The sequence below is a fragment of the Hoplias malabaricus genome, chromosome Y (assembly GCF_029633855.1).
Source record: "Hoplias malabaricus isolate fHopMal1 chromosome Y, fHopMal1.hap1, whole genome shotgun sequence".
Lineage (NCBI taxonomy): Eukaryota > Metazoa > Chordata > Actinopteri > Characiformes > Erythrinidae > Hoplias > Hoplias malabaricus.
Genome location: NC_089820.1, coordinates 45,557,494 through 45,578,335, shown reverse-complemented (window position 1 = coordinate 45,578,335; position 20,842 = coordinate 45,557,494). Strand labels below are relative to the sequence as shown.

The 20,842-nt window shown below is 37.6% G+C and overlaps 1 protein-coding gene across 1 annotated transcript in view; it reads left to right on the top strand.

The window, feature by feature from the left end:
• Positions 1-20,842, top strand: part of LOC136678445 (centrosomal protein of 89 kDa-like) — a 133,910-nt gene that overhangs the window by 21,951 nt on the left and 91,117 nt on the right. The window contains exons 11-13 of the mRNA XM_066656496.1: positions 15,765-15,815; positions 17,439-17,522; positions 18,319-18,422. Of these exons, the coding sequence (XP_066512593.1) occupies positions 15,765-15,815; positions 17,439-17,522; positions 18,319-18,422 (239 nt within the window). The remainder of the gene's footprint in view (positions 1-15,764; positions 15,816-17,438; positions 17,523-18,318; positions 18,423-20,842) is intronic.

Sequence of the window (20,842 nt, the reverse complement as noted above, 5' to 3'; positions counted from 1 at the left end):
GCGCCCCCTCCAGGGTGTTTTCGTGCCATGTGCCCAGTGATTCTGGTAAGGCTCCGGACTCACTGCGACCCTGAACTGGATAAGCAGTTACAGACAATAAATTAATTCAAGTGCATTTTATAAATGAATGTCCTTGGAGGATCTCGAAGAATCTTTGTGACCCTATTTGGTCTTTATTCATTATGCACTGGGTGCATACATATTCATGTTTCTCTGCCTATATAACCATATAGGCTTTCATAAACTATATATAGGCACATTAGTATTAAGCGTCAACATGAAGGAATTTTATAACCATAATTAAATGTGATCTGCTGGGTATATGTACAGTGTTTATTTGGATTATCCAAGAGAGATCAATGAAAGTTACACAAAGCCAAGGGCAAACCAATATGGAAGCATATAGGTATTAAAATGAAAAATGAAAATGCAGTGCTTAAATTGGCAGTTTGAATTGCAATTTCCCTCTCCATTTGCCCTTTTGATCTCAAAATGAAAAAGAAAATTCTAGTATTGCATTTTCATTAACACACACTTTCAGGCACATCAGTCTCAAAATGAAAATATAGAGAAAATATTTTAAAAAATCCAAGATTTTCACACTGTATGCATAATTTTGCTTTCAAAATGAAAATGAGAAGAAAAGATTATTCAAACTACATTTCATCTTTAGACATAGGTGGCTAAATTCAAACGTAGGGTTAAACAGTTGCTCCTCTTTTTGGTTTTTCATTTTCTTCAAAATTCAATGCAGTGGATGACATTTTCATTTTCATGGTGTTCACCCACCTGTCAGTCAACTCATAATGGCAGGGCTTCAGCTTGATAAAGATCACAGAAACATGGTGCTGAATGGGAAGTTCAGAAGCAGTTACACATGGACCTATATTCACCATGCAAAATCCTCAGATAGGGGTTTTAAACTGTTTATTTGTATGCATTAATAATAATAATAATAATAATAATAGCCATTCACATACAGCATTGATTACCAGAATATTATATTACAGATATGAATGCGTATAGTTGCTTCATTGCTTTAAATTCAGAGGTTTGAACCTAAGCGTAAAAGGTTCTTCACTGTAGGATCGCAACCAGAAATTGTCTTGTTTGTGCCAGTGATTATCCAGTAATTATCTAGCCTGCATGATAATTATTATTCCAGAAAAGCTCTGTACCTTACTGCTGGTGCATCAGGCATGTGGGCACTTCTGAGCTCAATTGAATCTGGGAACTGGATTTATTGAATGCAACTAATATTACTAGACAAGCTCTAAGTTTGCTAAAGAACAGTAAATAACTTGGCTTGTAATTGTCTCAGGGGAGTAGGGAGATTAACAATGACCTGGCAAAACCGTACGAAAATACAACAAAGGGAGCTCATGTTAAATAAAGAAATGACCCCAGGAGCTCATGGATATATAAGCCGCTATGAAACTACTCACAAATTAAATGTGATAATTGAAACCCAACTGTTGTTGCTGCGATTAGTATTAGCTGTTGAAATAACTGCATATGGCAAACTAACTTTTTCGCAAAAATGGATTGAGACAGTCATAGCACTGAAATTACATACGTCTATGATAAATAGTATGCCAAATATTACCTTAGTAAATACATTTAGTAATTGAAAAATACCTGGGTTGTATACAATGCAGAGTGAAAATTCAAAATCTGTAAACAATGGACACTGAACCAAAACTGAAAAAATCTGCAGCCAGCTTCTGTGGTTACTCATTTTGTAAATGTTGTAAAATTAGCAAGATTTGCTGGAGGTTTGATCTATCTCAGCTCATCAAGTTTTTGTCATGGAATTTGAGGTGTTCAGCTGTAAAAGTAGGGTGTCCTAATAATCCACATTTTCATGAAAGTAGTACGAACTACATAATGAGCATAGTACCTGATTTTGGATGCAGACAATTCCCAGATATTTGCTGAATTAATCATCTCAAATTCCACTGTTAGCTGAACTCATGCTGCCACACATAATGCCAACAACACTGGGTGAGGATAAGCATGTGCTTTTCCGAGCCATGTCAGCAACTGCCTCTTTTTGACTGCCCCATGTTCAGAAGAAAAGGGCACACTGCCCAGGTCTGCTACATCAGCTGACAGACCCCCATGTTGGCTGGCATAGTGAGTGCTATGTGATGAGGGAAGGGAGAGGGCCATCCCTCCCACCCAGAAGCTCTCAGCCTCACAATCTTAACTGGGGATCAAACCGTCATTCTCATGATGATATAAACAACAGTAACCACAGAGCTACATGGGAACCACAAGATTTAGTCTTTTAAAAGGAAATAAAAATACAACAAAACAAATGCAATAAAAATGAGAAGGAGCTGTAAAATAATTAAAGGAATGTGTAGAAGCTTACATTTTCATTGAAATGTGTTCCTTTGTCAAACATAATTTATAATTTACAAATGTATAACACCTGATTATTCCAATATTTCTTCTGCAACCAAGGGTATTAATAAGAAATACACACTTTACTTTTGTTATTAGAGCTGTGAAGATTTTTATTCTCTCATATATTCAATCAGATATGCTTTTGCACATAGTTATTTAGTTGTTCATTATGAGATTAATGTCTTATTTTAGCTGCTTTTTCTTGTTTTGACCATTTAGACCTGTTATCACATTTAAGCCTGATGGGTTATTCAGCAGATGTTTCTGTGTGAGGTTATGGCCACAAATAGTGCCTGCTTTGAGTTCTGTTAGTGGAAAAACCAGTAATTACCAGCAGACCGGCTGATGGTGGTGTGGGCTGTGTAATCTAGAGGTCAGCCAGTCCTCATAATCAGGGAAAAGCAGATATGTGTGTCTGGCTCTGAGCTATTTGTCTGATACATGCCATTTCTTTCTTTCTTTTTTTTTTTTTCCTGAGACGAGAGGGATTGGACTGAGAGGTGACATTACGGTAATGATATGCTCTGCCTTTCATCTCTGTCTGCCTGATTAATGCATTATAGATGATAGTTTGCCTGGTAATGCAGTTTCAAAGCAGACTTAACTCAAGAGGTTGGGCTGATCAGATTTTTCAGTGAGGAAATTGGAGACTGCGTTAGATACGGCGGAAGATTCTGTTCTTGTCCTTTAGATAAAATATATTGTTGTTTTAGCTGTAATATTATTGCAAGCTACCTTCTTGCAAGATGATTTATAATGGAGGTCACATGGTCAGTACTTGTATCTGTGCAAACGTGCAAAAACATTGTTTTGGTACAAACACTGTGCAATGTACAACAAAATGTGTCTTCCAGTCCCAAGCTTGCTTCTTTAAAGATTTTTTTTTGCTGCCCATCATGTGTTTCCTGATGTTTGCTTGTGTTTCAAACTGTGGTTACAGGGCTAACCTAGCATGCACAATTAGCATTGTAAAAAATGAGCATATGTAGCAACCATAACACAGCACACACAGTTAGAACAATATCTTGAACAATCACTGCACCAATTGTATGATGCTCTGGAGCTGCTCCACCTGAGCCTAAGCTCACCATACACAGCACCAAACTATTAAGGGTATAACCAGTGGAACTAAGGAGTAGTGGTGAATTTTACAATTTCACTGAAAAGATTTAGAATGGGGTTTGTGATTCTTTGACCTAATCATCCGTCTTCAGTAGCTAAGCTTCATGGGCCAGAATGCAATCAAATCATTACAGCAATGTTCCAGGATATTGTGTAAACCCTTCCTTGAAGATTAGAGGCTGCTGCTGCATACAAACTCCGCATAAATATCCTTATTTCAAGAAACAGACCATCTTCCTCTACTATTTACTATGTTCTCACGTAGTTTGCTATGATGCATTTTGGTGCAAAACAAACCAAGGGGAAAATGCTCCAGGTTTACACACCATTTAACCGACTGTGTTCATTAATTAATGGCAGTGTCTACAATTGTGGGGAACTGCTGCTATTTCTGGTTTATTTCCGTTCAGAAGCTTGGTATCTTTTAAGACGTAACAGTATGTTTGAGGATAAAAATGACTGTTGTTTGTATGTGGCTGAAGTTTAACTTGAGGTTTAACATTTTTATTCAGTGTATTACCACAGAATTTAATGGTCCCCTGAACGTTTGGTTATAAACAGCAAAAATTAGCCAGTATTACCCACGTATGGAACAGGAACAGGAATAGAGAAATATCCTTATTTTGGTTCATGCTTTTCAACCTTTGGAGGTCTCTTTGTTGTCAAAACCATTTCTGTGCCATGAGCAGAGAGAATGAAAGCTTAGCATATTGGACAGAGTCCGTTTTATTTTTTTTTTACAGACACTGGGGCTTCGTAAACACATTACATTGGTTTCCAGCTCGCAAACAGACAGGAAAGCAGCAAATGATGAGGAAACTGTACAATTAAATTTTACTTCTGCATTTAGCCCAATCCTCTGGCACTGAACAGACTAATGCTTGTGACTAGTGGCATTACGCACACACACATCCGAAGCTGCAGGCAGCTATCCTTGACACCCAGGGAACATTTTGTGTATTAGGTGCCTTGCTCAAGAGCACTTTAGCCATGGATGTTCCTGCTGGACTGGTGCACTTTATTTTTTTATAAATATATGTATGTGTATGTGTATGTGTATGTGTATGTGTATGTGTATATATATATATATATATATATATATATATGTATGTATGTATGTATGTATGTATGTATGTATGTATGTATGTATGTATGTATGTATGTATGTATGTGCGTGCGTGCGTGCGTGCGTGCGTGCGTGCTCAGAATATTACAAAGCATAATATAACATCAATCATCAATTCACATAGCCACTGTTGGGGAATTGGTTATGTGTCTGCAGTGCATCAAAGCTCATGTTAAAAAAGAAGACATGAATCGTAATTACATTTTTCTAGTTAATTTAATGGATTAAATGAATGCTGTTCTTTTTAATAAATCCCCCAAAGTTCTAAAGAACACCGTCAAGTTCACTGTCTTTTATATCCATGTTATATCCGAGAATCCTAGAAAGCTAACAGAGAATATATATTACATAAGGTGACACTGCTTGTTACCCAGGACTTTTTGAGGGACAGATTCTCTTGGTGGTTGTGTAGGCGAGCCTTTTTTTTCTGACAGAAGTGCTGGGAGCCTTAAGACCCAGCCATAGACCACTCTGTTCAATTCAATTTCAAAGTCTAAATTACCTGTCACCCGATGTCCTTGCTGAAGTCACGGTGTCTGGCTCTGCAACTATTTGTTAGGCTACAGTCAAATCTTTTAAGAAAAAGACACCAAACTGTAAGTGTAACTAAGTCTTTTTAAAGATTAATTAATTGCATGACCATATGGTAAAATAAAATCAAAAGTCAAGATTGAATGTGTATAAGCAACATTTCTTCTGTAGTTATGCTCTGCTACAGTTACAGCTTGTTCTCTTCTGGAAATGCTTTACACTCGATGTAAGAAGATTGCTGTGAGGATCCATAGCTTTGTGGCATTTTGCCACAAAAGCATCAGTGAGGTCAGGAACAGATGTTGAATAATCACCACTACAACTCATCCCAAGGAAGGAGCTCTGTTGCTCAAGGGTGTTTGGCTCTGCTCTATGTCTTAGTGCATCCTACACCCCTCTAGCTGACATTTTGTATTAAGCATGATGAAGAAAAAATAATGTGCTGCTTCTTCAGAGCAGCCCATTTCATTTCATGCTTGCCTATAGAGATTATACAAGCTATGTGTGCACATCTAAGTAACTCTATCCTCAGTAGATGTGTTTTAAAATAGTTATATTGTGTGTCTATGAACATTAGGACATTGTGTAATTCAGAATCAATATTGTCTAGTAATGTTTGATCAAAATTTAATGGCTTTTCCTACATCTGTCAAATCTTTTTTTTTTTTTTCTTCCACTACAGGGACAGAAAAATACAATATTATCCGGTATCATTTGTTCATGTTTTTCTTTATGCCCCCAATCCCTACATTTTATTGACTGTAATTCCTATCTAGCTCAGAGACCCTCTCTTTCATTTGACAATAGATCACTATGAACTGATTATTCTGGATTATGGACATATTTAGAATATATTACACATATTACTGCAGTAATCTTTAGATCACACTCTGTGTGCATTGTAAAATTTGTGTGTGCTCAGGACACAAATCCACAGACACTCTCAGCCAGTGTCGAATGCTACAATTTATATAAAATCATCATCTTTATCATTACATTGAGCAGTTAAGTGAGCCTGTGAATTTCAGCGGTTCTGTCCCAGTCCTCCACTGTTATGATCATTCTAGTCAGAGGACAGTTGCATATGAATGAGCAAAATGGAGCCATGTTTCATTGATGAGGGCTCCTCGAAAGCTCTGATTGATACAAGACTGAAAATGTGGCCTTCATCCTTCACATGCAGTGGCATAATATATTAATCCATATTTTGGTTTATGGTTTTTTTAAGACCATTGAGATTCTGATGATTGTAAATGGAGCAGGGCCATGTAAACAAGCCTGGAGTGTCTGTACTGAAAAGCCGAAGGACTGTTCCCATAAAAAAGCACCACTAATGAATTCATAAAACTGGAGCACATTGTACATTTCATGCATTAACAATTCATTTTGCAAGTTCAGGTTGCCTTCACATGCAATTCTAAGTTCATCCTTAATGATTAGAGAAGCAGAATTGGGTCTACCATTTGCTGGCCTTTTTTTTTCTCATGCATAATGGGTTTAACAAGAGTTTCTAACTCTAGCTCTACTGCGGTTTGTCAGTGGTGTTTATTTATTCTATGTTTCAAAGCTTAGGTTGTTACTCTAAACCTTAAAGCCACCTAAATCTATTTGTGAGGCACACACACTACAAGAACAGAATACATATTCATAGAAATGTGCTGTTAGTAACTCAAGAGAAGTTGATTTATCCAGTTTTATCCAGCATCTTTTGTCTGCATAAGCACTAGGTTCTGAATAGTGGCAGCTGTGCAGGTGGGAGTATCATAATTGCATATCGTGGAAGGGACCCAGTCACTTTCTTTGTTGGAAACGTTTGTCTCAAACACTTGTTACACATGCTTTTTACACACATTTACGTGGTATTTTCTATTGTGTTGGTTATACCATTGTCATTACCCATGAAAGTAAACAGGGATAAGCACTGCAGTTAGTTAGTTATCAGCAGTAGGGTTATACCTTTAAACCTTGTCATACCTTTTACACAGGAGGTTGTGACTGGGTTTCATTTAGCCTACAACTAAGGATATATCTAGTTGCTGTCTGATTAAAAATAAACATTGTATGTTCAGAAACAGCAATGGAAAAAGATTTTATTTCATGTCATTTTGGAGCCTTTCTATTGGCCTGTTCATCATGACATTTTGACAAGTCTAAAGGGCATTTGGTATCTTCAGACTTGGAAATGCAAGATTTTGTTCCCAAAGTAGGATACGTAGGGCCCACTGGATTCTAGTCATGCTTCATAGTCAGACATCTCTCTCTCTCTATTTGTGGTGTCTGGTTATATGTGAAGCTAGGAACAGAGAGAGTGGGTTAGCAGAGAAAAATGACGTCATGTACTTTGACTTTGGGGATAATATACAGAGAATGGCTGTCTTGTTATATTTGCAGATTTAACTGTAAAATTAGCATACATCTTGCTTAATAATGGTACTGTAAATGATGTAATGAATATATATTCCCAGCTGAATAATACAAGCCTACAATATTAATTGTTTAGTTCTAAAATGTTGTTGGATTTAATAAATTGTGTGCACGCCATGTTAGCAGAGGTAGAATTTATTGAGAGAATTGCCCTATTGTCCAACAATGTGATAAATGGTTGTGGTAAAGGATACAGGTGCTGGCAGGAAAAGGCTTTAGCACCATGGGCAGCAACTAGCAGTCTACATTGCTTAAGGAATGTTAGGCACATCTGGTTACACAGCAATTTAGCCAGAGTTCTATAAAGCTGGTCAGATCTTAGTATGAAAGTATGCTTTTGTGGAGCGTAGATAAATTGTGTTTTATTTGTGAAGGGATTTACACAGCTTTTACTGGCACGAAGCATCTTCGCAGAATTACCAGTGAATGTTTGGATTTTCCTGGAAAAGAGCTCTATTAAAGCAAAACACACAAAGAAAACAGGACTGAAAAGAGCAACCCAAAGCAGAACTACGATAAAAAAATATTTATTTATTTATTTATTTTTTTAACTGTAATATTTTCTATGCATGTTGAAGCAATAGGAACGAAAAAAAGAAACCCCGCAGAATTTAAACAAAACGCTTTGCTCCTCACAGGATAAGTAGCATTTTGTTGGCTACAATCCAATTTGGAAAACCAAAAGGAGAACAGAGTTTTGCAAGACATTTTACAGATTGCTCTGATAATTGTAGCTACATTTCCTCAAACGTGACAACACTGAAGGCAAACAAAAGTCTTTTGGCATGGGTCAAAATGTTCCAGTAGCAGTTGGAACATAGCTGATCCATTGTCCTGGTTGTCGCTGTGTCATTGTCAGAGACTGACATGATTGATTGAATTTATTCATGTCGCCGTGAAAGTTCACATGAGATGAGCTTTCCTAAATCAATTAAAGTCACAGAAGTTTGTTGGCACCTGCTTAAACACCATACCTTTTTAAACTATGACCGATGGAAATTTTCTGTAGTAACACTTCTATACTTGTGGGAAGGCTTTACACTTGATGGTGGGTATTTGCTGAAAACATTTGATGGTATTGAGTAATGAGCAATAGTAAGTCCAAGTACAAATGTTGGAAGGTAGGTTTAAGATCTTAAAGCCATACCAACTCCATCACTCTGGAGAACAAATTTCCACTACTTCACAAGAGGTTTTAACCCATGATTTGCATTGAGCACGGGAAAGGCAACATAGATGTTTCTGGAGTACTACTGTTCTCACAGCAAAGCAAACTCCACCCCCCAACATTTTGTGTTCATTAAAGAGCTCTGCAGTATAACAACTGTAGAAAACAGACTGTGGCTTGTTGAACTTGTCCGAGTTTTTATTTAGTGTCTGAATTACCAGAGAAACACATTTGTAACTTCATCTGTTTAGTTTTGTAGCACTTTCAGTATACATTTATTTTTATGTAGTTAGAGGCCATCATTGTTATGATGTTAAGCTTGGTACAATAGTAGAACCAATGTTGGTGCCATATAGAACTTTTTTTTTTTTTTTTTAAATGGTACTATATAGAATCATCTATAGCACATTCTCCATCAATCTGAAGGACCCTTTCCACGATGCAATGACCTAGTGCTGGGCGGTATATTAGCACAAATCAATATCATGATTAATTGTACATTTTCCCATGATTAAGATTAATGACCGATTATTTAGTTTTTTGTATTTTTGTATGTTTAGGTTGCTTCCATGTGGCAGATAGGGGCAGAATCACGTGACTACAGCTTGGTAATGTGGTTTTAAAGTGACAGTACATGAATACACAGTGGGGACATAAAAGAAAAAAAAAGTTAAAATATTTGATATAATTTATTTAGATAAAATTATGTTGATTAGAAGTTTTGAATGTCGCAATGACCCTTTAAACATGCAAACTTATTCAGGGTTCTATATAGAACCATTTTCTTTACTAAAGAACCTTTGTAGAACATAATTTTTAGTGTAATGCAAAGCACAGGTGGCATTTTCAAAAATGGATTTGTTCTGACAGTTAAATTTGGGTATATTTAATATATTGCAATAAATCATTTTGCAAAGGCCTTTCTGATAAAATCTTTCAGTCTGTCCTCAGCATAGGTCTAATCTTGTCTCTGAATCAAAGACTTTCCAAAGGGAATTCTGTATTAAGGATGTAATTTAGCTAAAGGCTGCAGTTAATCTGTGGGTAGAAAACTGATCCATGTCAGGGAGTCCCCTGTCTGGATTGCCCTTTGTGGCTGTCGATTGGCTGCTGTGAGGAGTATAAACATGGGGAAGCCACAAAGAGGCGCAGCATGTCAGCAGAGGCCTAGACTTTCATTTCACACTTCACATCTGCCTACTTCTTTTCCCTGTCCCTTAGGACTCTGCCGTTCTCTTTCTGTCTTTCTTTGTGTCACTTTCAGCAGGGAGCTGATTTAAACTTAAGGGAAATTGCTCAGTCTTCACACATGGTGACGCATGAGCCTTTAAGCTCCAGCAGACAGAAGCCTTAATTCAATAGCACCACAAGTTACTCTGTCTCTCTTTCTAGAGCCTATTACAAAACTCTTGATTGCTGTCGCACTGCCTCAAATGGCCCAGCGCTGCACTTGGAGCATTGTTTTTCTCAGGAAGAGAGTTAAATCTTAACTCACTGTGGAACAGAGGGCAGTCAACATAAGCCAGAGGAGCACAAACTAAGAAACGAGCAAACAGTCAAGGGGGCAGGGGAATAAGGAGTAAATGGGAAGAGGACTGTCACATCCCTTTGGCACTTCATTTTTATTTATTTATTTATTTATTTTTTACTCCAACTCCTGTCTGGTATCTCCCACTTATCACCTCCACCTATGTCTTGTTTTGCACTTGTCAAGACTGATATTTTCACATCATAGACACCAGAAAACCGTGTAAACTCAAAATGACAATAATAAGAGAAGATGAAAACTACATTTTTCCTGTCATTACACATTTTACATTGTTTTTCATGTTTCCACTTTAAATTATTTCACCAAAATTTGGATTTTATTGGAACTATACATCTATTGGTCTATACACCAGAAAATGTCAAGAGCAACATGTTTCAAATTACTGTAAAGTGGAATTATAGGGTCTAGTATATCCTGAAAGTACATGTTTTAATTTACCTAGAGCTTATGTTGTTTTAACCCTTTACACCTGCTTTGCAACCTGGTGTTCGCATGCCATTTATGAACATTCTTGAGTCACGCTGACACTGCCTTTATTATATCTTCATTATCAATTAGACTAAATTAAATTACAGAGTGTATATGCATCCTACCACCTATACCTCCTATTTATTTGTAGAAGTAAGTAGCTTAGGGAAATAGTGAGCAAATAATAAACTAGAGAGCACTGAGGAAGGGTACTTGAGGGAGTTCTGCAATAGGGTATATGCACAGCAGTCAGTTTGGTATAGTTTTTTTGCCAGTTAAACAGTGCATATTCAGGTGTATTTGTGGGTTAAAACTAAGGTCTGGCTTTTATTATGTCTTAAAACTGCACTTATCCCAGTTAGGGAAATTAGATGCCAAGTAATCAGTCGTTTCTTGTAGTCAGAATGTTGGATGTGGGGAAAAATGAGTAGTGTTGATAAGGGCCACAGTGTTATAATCTGGTTATCCCAGCACCTAGGGTGGACCATCTTCACAATGGTAAGGCTTGTGCGATGCTATTGATCAGTAGTTGTGAAAAAATTCTGAATGAGAAAAACGTCAAAAAATACTAGCCAAAGAAAAGTAGGTCCTCAAAGATCATCAGTGTGCCAGGGTGATGGAGGCATTCCATCTGATCCGAACTGATAGAACAGCTGCTGCCAAAACCATCTACACACAACATGCGAGCATCAAACCTGGACACTGGAGCAATGGAAGAAAGAAAATAGACAGTAAATATACTGGTAGTAAATCTGGTAGTAGTTGGGTATAATTACAAGCCTAAACAGGTGTAACCACTTAGACAAAATCACATGCAAAAATGAACGGGAAAGCCCATATTTAAATATTTATTCACTCATGTAGTCATTGTCTGTAACCGCTTATCCAGGGTTGCGGTGGGTCCGGAGCCTACATAGAATGACTGAGCGCAATGCAGGAACACACACTGTAGTGGGCGCCAGTCCTTGTGTTGTAGAATGTGTTGAAGAATATTATGATTTATAAAGAGAAAACAGTGTTCGGGTGTGTGTACGCACAGTTCTATAAATCTGATGTTTGTGCGCATGCACACTTTCACTCCAGAATTTCATAAATGAGGCCCCTGGGCTTGTGTGAGGATGGACTGCCGGCCTGTTCTGGGTGTAATCCTGCCTTGTGCTCAATGAATCTTCGTACGCTCTGGACCCACTGTAACCATGAAGTAGATAAGAGGTTACAGACAATAAATGAATAAATGAATGAATGAATATATCAGGCCAGTCTATATTGTAGTTATAGAGCTAAGTTAAGAGAGGGTGCCTTATACTCCCTAGTTGCACAGCTGTTTAACGTTTTAGTCTTTTGTCAAGAGATAATAGGGTTTAATCCTCCTGATGCTGCCACCGAAAGTCTGTAATTATCAGTACTGATATCATAAAACTGTCATCAGCACTCTCCAGTTTGGGCAAACTGACATTTTAGTAGTGCTGTAGTTTAAACCTTTGTCAGTGGAAGGAAAAGTGTATCTCTGATACTCATCTGATACACTGTCAAGAATAAATGTAAATTAACTTTGTGTCTGTGTGCATTTTTGCGTGTGGGCCATGTATCAACCTCAGTAACTGGGCTTGTTCTGAAATTTGCAGTGGCAATTGGTACTAAAGGGGCCTGTAAAAATATCCCTCTCTCTATGCTTGCAGTCTGCATTTCTGAGCCCCAAGTAAACTTCACACTTCTCCATCTACAAGCTCCCATCCATGTTTAAGCCTGCATCTGTAGAGCCTTTTAATAATACATGGAACAATCATCAATACGAAATAAATAAATAATTATTTGCTCAGTATAAGCAAGATTACCTGTCAGCTGGATAGATATTGTTTACTTTATAAGGGTTCATATTAAAACAAATCACTAAATGAAAATATTTCTTGTAATATTTAACATATCTCCTTATGAGAGATCATACGATTTGCCAACATTCAATATATTTCCACTTGTTTGAAGTCAGACTTGTTCAGGATGTGCTGCTATCAGCTGGAAACTGATTATCCAAGTCTGGCCCAATTCTGTTCCATATGCCACCCACCAGTACCTCACATTATGCATAATCAGAGACACTTCATACACAGAAACAGTTTTTCATGCTCTTCCCTCATCCGTTCTCTTTCTTCTATTTTATTCTCTTTTTAATGCACTCTGCACTCTAATGCATTTTGATGATTTTTCTATTCAGCTGGATGCTGAAGTAGAATCTTGGCTGATGGCACCACCCGCTTAAAGCACATTCTTAACATTTTTATGTATGAAAATCACAGATGCCTGTCATTTCAGCTCTTCTGCTTCCATTAGATCAGACTAATTAATCAGATTTTTGTTTTTAATTTATATTTATTTTTACCCAATATTCTCCCAATATTTGGTCATTTCCAATTCCCTGCAATTGCACCATTCCACTGATTCCTCTAAAATATTTAAAGCCAGACACCTCTTGTTTTCAAACCACTTCTAGCACAGCACCACAGCTGAACTTGCTTGGAGGAGAACACTAAATGCCTAGAATGGCTAGCTAACAGACCCAATTCTGCTAGCAATGTATTCATTGATAAAGGAGAAGGAGATTCTACCACCTTAGAGAGCAAGGACAAGTATGCTTTTCTGGGGCTCCCTGCATGGAGAATTTTTTGCAGTGTGAGCTTGGCAGCACGTGGCTCAGTTGGCATTTGAACATCCCGACTGTGTGGTGCACTCTGTACTGCAAATGTCATAATGCATCAATTTTGATTCAGCACCAACAGCAAATAAACCATGGTGGGACCAATACAAAAAATCAAAAGCCCTATTCCAATTGCATGTTACAGCTTTACCCTTATGGGAGTTTTTTGTGACCTTCTTATTTATGAATTCAATGTGGAGAATTTTTTCAAAAGCAAGTATGTCAATGTATGAAACAAGCGCAAGTGAGCCCTTAAAAAATTTTCAATGTGTATGATTCTAATGAGCCACTGAAACATTTGTTTTCATCATTGCCCACAAGTTGTATTCGTGCAGTGAAGTGGCTCGTATGGTTTCTAATGGTTAATGAGCATTATATGCTATTGGGTATGTTTCTGCTCTCCTGCACATCACAGTTAAGAGCAGTGTTTGCTATTTTACTCCAATACATTTTTTAATTCAGTGAATATTTCCTCACATTTGCTAGCTCTCAGGTTGGTATGTGCCCTGGAAATAGGTCCGGTGTTTGTACACAGTCCTGGCTAGGAAAGGGAAACAAAATAATTGTCTCGGTCCAAACTGTCTCAGAAGCTCTGTCCCTACATTGTCACTGAGAAATACCATTTGTATGGTGGAGAGACCCCTGAAAGTTGAAAAGCATGAAACGTGATGAGGTTGTTGCTCTGTTTTCTGCTCAATTGGTGGGTAATGGAATTTTCCTGTTACACTTACATTACTTAAAGAAGAACTGACTCCAAATTTGGGAGACTGCTAACGGCATGAAAGTAAACACAGACTGAATATTCTACTAACAGCTTGAGTTACAGATGAGTTTCTGTGGTAATTCAGACAGTGAATGAAAAATTACAGACAAGTTGAAGTTTAATCACATACAAGCCAATGTCAGTTTCTTAAGATGCAGAGCTTCTGAATGAACACAAACAGGAAGTGGGGGGTTTGTTTTGCATTAAGAGCAGTAGTTCTCCAGCATCATCTGTTGTCTTTTAAGGTTTGATTGGATTAATAGGCAAAAACAATGGCATTTGTCTATTTAAAAAGAACAGAACATGTTGAAAGCTAGAATATGCTAACTGTCACAGCAATGAGTTACACAACAAACAAACAAGCAAAAGAACAATTTCTTACATTACATTATACAGCATTACCATCTACCATTACCATTGCTTTTTCTAATGGTCTGGCACCTGGTGTAAATGTGTTCCATGTTGTGGAAACTGATAGAATGGTCACAGACAAAAGAGGTTAGTGAACAAGAGATTACTTATAAATTCTTTGAGGAATATAATGAAGACTCAATGGGAATTTTCTTTTGCTAGTTTGAGTGTGAATGACAATTACAACTAAATGGTCTGCTGTATATATGTGATTTTGGCTCTAACTCCTTTTTTACTGGGACGTTTGCCTGACACTGTTTACATTACCCGATTGCAAAGATGCTCCCCTTGGAGCAACTTGGAATTAAATGCGTTGCCCAAGGGCACAGTGGCTGTAGAAAGATGTTATCAGCTGGTATTGAACTCAAGACCTTTCAGTTTTGGTTTATGGCCAGCAGTCTGCGATACATGCTGAATGGAAACTAGTGGGCTTCTGTCTTCACAGTTACAGGGTATAGATGTGCAGAGAAGTGCAGTTATTGAATATTTATACTGGAGTTTTTGATTGAATATTGATTATAGAGACAATAAGACTAGCACATGTTTCACTTTAATGACTGAATGGGGAAAGCTTCTTCACATTTATCTTATCTTTATCTTTTTTTCTTATACTTTTTTATACTTTACTTTTTATTTTCTTCTTCTTCAGAATATAAGCATTTTCTCACATTCTGTTTTTAAACAAGTAAAGTCTAGGATAGAATTTCTCCAAGCTTTCAGTTGCAGCATCACATGCTGTGTGACCTGCAGTAATCGTATAAGCCTGCTGTTATCACCCAGTGAGTAGTGGGCTTTTACAACTGAAATTATGCTAGTGTGAAATCCAGAGCTGTAGGAAGCTTATGTGAACTGCTCCCGGAGTTAGCGCTGATTGTTGCCTCAAGTCAGGAATTTAGGAGCGAAGACACGGCCTGTGAGTTTATCTCCAAACAGTCACGTGTGTATTTAGCTTGATAAATACATATCTGACAAACATTTGTATATCTTTTAATGTACCTTTACAGTGTTAGGGTTAGGGTTAGGGAATAAGGATTCATTTTATCAGATATTTGTTACATTTCCTGTAGAATTAACTTTCTCACATCTTTCATTCCCCAGTGTTCTCGGCACAGTGGTCTACCAATGAAAGGACCAGCTCCACCGTGGCTGGTGAGTGAGACTCCTCCACATTCTACTATTTATGATTTTTAACACACTTGTTTTAAATTTCACCAAGTTAGGCCATCATTATCTGAACAATAGGGCACACTCCCTCTAGGTAGACGAAGAGAATCTGCCCCAAGTGTCCAAGTTCAAGTATCTCAGCATCTAGATCAGTTGGTGGGAAGAGAGAATATGAGATTTAAGTATGGTGGCCGCTGTAATGCAGTCATTAAACTGGATCTTATTGGTGAAGAGGGACCTAAGCAAAGCTGTCAGTTTACCAGTTTATTTATATCTACAACTCACCTGTGGTCATTAACTTTGGGTCATGTCCAAAAAGAACAAGAGCATGGCGACAAATTAGTTTTCACTGGTGGGTTGATGGGTTCACTCTCCATGATTGGGATGCTTGGGTGCCTCCCACTGAATGTATACCAGGCATGGAAAACTGTTAGGATGGTTGTATTCACACTAAACACTCCATACTGTGTCTGAGCACTTTCCATCCACAAAATCCAGTCCAAAAACACACATTGGTAGGTGGATTGACTACTCAACAGTGTCCTTAAGTATGAGTGTGCGTTGCCCTGCGATGGACTGGCACCTCCTCCAGGAAGTGTTCCTGCCGTGACCCTGAACTGGATAAGCGGTTACAGAAAATGAATGAATGGATGAATGAATGCCCAGCCCTCCTCTGTAGTATGATCACTCATTGTGCCTGAGCATGGAACTTAAACGTGATGTCAATGATGTAGTACTCACTGTAACCAAACATAGTAGCACAGGAATCACTCTGGTCTACTGCTGAGGTGCAGTGTTCGCTGGAAGTGTTTGCTGATCAAATTTACAACTCTTTGCCTCTTCTCATCTTCTTTTATGTGCAATGCAATTAAAGGAAAATCACTGTGCTGCATAATTGATAGAATTTGCGATTGAGCTGGCCCAAAAAAAATGACTCCATATAAGCCACAAAGTACAATCATGAATCACATTTTGTTGTGAATCACATTTTGTTGTGCAGTAGCATCTTTATTTAAAAAATATTGCTACAGCGTGTTGACATAAGCTTGCTTGGGCCGTGTACATTAAATGCAATGTGAACAGTGAGGTAGCGGGGAAGGTGACAATCATGCGTGACAGTACACCCTGTGTCTCCTGGCACCATGCATTGTAAAGTCCACAACCTTTGTTCATATTGTGTATGGTGGTCTGGCTCTAGCAGGTACATTATAAATTGATCACAAATATTTCTTACTGATTCAGTCTCAACTTCTTTTTTGGCCTTTTTCCTGCCCACACTGGTGAATATATCTTCTTTAGGCAAGCTTTAATGTTTGAACCTTTGGCTCTTAATTACGTTCACACACCTATCTTTCCCTCTCTATTTCTGTTCGAAACTGTGCTGTAAATGATTGATAAAAGATTAATTCCCTTTGAGTTCAAAGCATTTGCACATGATAATGGCATTAATGTTCGACACGTTTAGTGCTCACAACTAACGAAGACTAATAGCTAAAGCAGTTTTCTGTAGGGCAGCTTTTGTGTAGTGCATAGAGCTTTGCCATGGATTTTTGCTGCTTTTTGTTCTTTCCCTAAGGTGCTTTTTGTTGTCCTCTTGATTGCCTGCAGCTGGATATGAAATATTTATCGCCACTCTTACTGGCTTATGAGGACCAGCTGATGGAGAGAGACAAGCTCCTCAAGTCCTGCGAGGTGAGTGTGTGAATTACCTGCAATCAATAGTGAGTGTTTATATAAAAAAGCTGCACACCACATCCTAGGGCTTACATTTGAGTTTGAACAACTCATCACTATATGTCATTTTGTGTGTGTGTGTGTGTGTGTGTGTGTGTGCATACCACCTTTGCTTTACCACCAGTGGCAAATATACTTTCTAGCACTGTACTGTGAGTTGTAAACTCCAATTTTTCCTGTTGAATTACATTTAAGGATGTATAATAAAATAAAGACAGGGGAAAACAATTTCAACCATGTGACTTTACACAAAGCAAAGAGGAAAACTGCACAGTTTTGTGAAATAATTGCTATGAGTCATATAATACAGTATATTTACAGTTTGGGTGTTATGTGTACATATATTTGAAAAAATTTGAATAGTGTAAGTTACAGTGAATTATTACTCTGTAGGCTGCCATGTAGATTGTTAAATGACATATGCCCAAACACTTATGCCCAAAGCTTTCTACAACACGGAGCTATTTGTGTGCATTATTGAAAAAGATGGAACAAGCCTAATTACTGCAAACTTTAATGCTCAGGTGTACATACAAAGTGAAATAATTGCTTCTTTTTAATGTCTTGCCACCAATGTGGAGAAATGAAATATATAATAACAAAGTTACCGTGCTTAAATCTGTGAATGATTTAATATATCTCAGGTGCAGTGCATCACACCTGACAAAAAGACCTGAATATATAGTGAAGTTTATTAATTGAAAAGCAGTGGAATAGTGTAGTGTAGATATCTGTCATTTTCTTGTTCTCACAGGAAGAAGTTAAGAGGTTGAGAGCATGCTCAGAAGAGGTGATTCAAGAGAATGAGAAACTTCATGCAGAACTCAGAAAGAAAAGCAGTGTCAGCAATAAAGAATGGTAAGCTTACATCGATAAAAATCCAAGCACATGCTTCATCAAGAATATCTTTGTTTGTAGTTAAGTGTGAGATGTAATAAGTATCTTGCGCATGTAATCATTAACAACAGAAGGTTATTTGCCATTGGTTTAGCAGCACTTTGCTATTACTAAATGCTTGACTTGATGATAAAATACCATGCTGGAATAACCAGTTATTTGAAGGGATGCATAAATAATTGTAAAAAAAAAATTTTCCAACCAAGTACGAGTACAAGTATGTGTAGTTTTGTACTTACCGATACCGATACTCAGAATTAAGCGTTCAGGAGCATTGTGTAATAGTGTAGTTATTAATTCAAATATTTTTGTTTAATTAAAAATGTGTGTTTTTGTATATATATATATATATATATATATATATATATCCATCCATCCATTATCTGTAACCGCTTATCCAATTTAGGGTCGCGGGGGGTCCAGAGCCTACCTGGAATCATCGGGCGCAAGGCGGGAATACAACCTGGAGGGGACGCCAGTCCTTCACAGGGCAATACAGACACACACACATTCACTCACACACTCACACCTACGGACACTTTCGAGTCGCCAATCCACCTGCAACGTGTGTTTTTGGACTGTGAGAGGAAACCGGAGCACCCGGAGGAAACCCACGCGGACACGGGGAGAACACACCAACTCCTCACAGACAGTCACCCGGAGTTGGAATCGAACCCACAACCTCCAGGTCCCTGGAGCTGTGTGAGTGCGACACTACCTGCTGCGCCACCGTGCCGCCCGTATATATATATATATATATATATATATATATATATAAGTAATATGACAGTCAACAAGGTCTTGATATGCATTTGCATAATGTCCATAACAGTTTCCGTTATACGATAGTGGCTGGGAAGTTCTGCACTTGGGAGTGTTTATTTATTGGCAGTTTTTATTTAAAAGGAGCACCCTGACCTATGGCGTTGGGTCCAATTCATAATTGGGAGCGGAAAAAAAATTTAGTTTGAGGATAAACCATGTCAGGCAACAAACAGTGATCTCGCAAACGGGAAAACATTTCCCTGGAGGAAAATAGGGAGGAAAAATACACCTTATTCGAGGACAGTCAAAGCAGCACACTCACTGCTCTCTGGTTCTCCCTGCAGTCTGCTTTGCTTGGGTTGCCAGCACTCATTGTGAAATAATTTCAGATTGGCAACATTTTGAGTTGTCTGCTCATTAGCGTAGCAATGTGCACTAGGTACAAGGTATTTGATGTTGGTATCAGAGCCTCATTTGTGATTACAAATATGAGTAAATGAACACGGTATTGGACAAATACCTGATCCCAGTATCATTATTCATGCACCTCTAGTTATTTTACACATTGGTATACTGTACATTAATAATATATATTAATGAATGAGTGAATTAACGTTTTAAGCATTAGCTCTGTCATCAGTAGATTGTGAGGTTGATCACTGGTTATGCCAGGACTGCATTCTAACTATAAATACTGGCCTTGCTTGAAAAAAATTGGACATGGTGAAGTTACACTCACAACATTACATGGCATTCAAAACCATGACTGTATTCATTTGTATTTATTCTAATGGTAGTGTCATTTTGAACAAAAAATTCTTAAATATGTCTAGATATATCATTTTCTCAGATGGTTCTGAAGAAGAATTACACAGTAATCTATGCAATACATGAGTCAACACAAATGGCACTATTAGCACCTGTAATAAAGATACAATAAAACTAGTAATGTATGAAATGTGTCATATGCATAAAATACAATTCCCATTATAAGAAAATTTGGGACATGTTCTAACAAACTTAAAAAAACAGAAATTAATTAGTTTAATTGATTTACTGGAACCTTTATTTAAAATATAATATGACAAAAATATTTTTGTTGTTTTGTATTAGTTAATTATAAACACATTTACAAACTGATGCCTTCAACACACTCAAAAAACTCTGTTTCCCCCTGGGTCACATCACCTTTTTTACTAATTATACTTTTTAATCATTTGGCAATTGAAGATATTAATTGTTGAAGTTTAGCAAGTGCAATTTTTGCCCATTCTTGTTGTATACCTGCTTAACATTATTTGTCTACAAAGCCACGCTGTTTTTACTCATCCAGAATGGAGCCTAGCACAATTTGCTGCAATAGAAGAGTTCCTGGGAAAAGAATTTATTTTCACAGCAGCATACAGTATGTCTCTCCAAATACCAATAATAATAATGTGGCTGTGTTCATGACACCACCTGTGTTCGATGGTCACACACCTTCAGCAGCGTGTATATATATATATACAACGTTCAGGAGACTTAGCAAATTACAGTTTCTAGCAATATTGCATTTTTAGGACGTGCCCTAGCTTTTCTGGATATCGGGTTTATACATCAATACATGAACATGTACA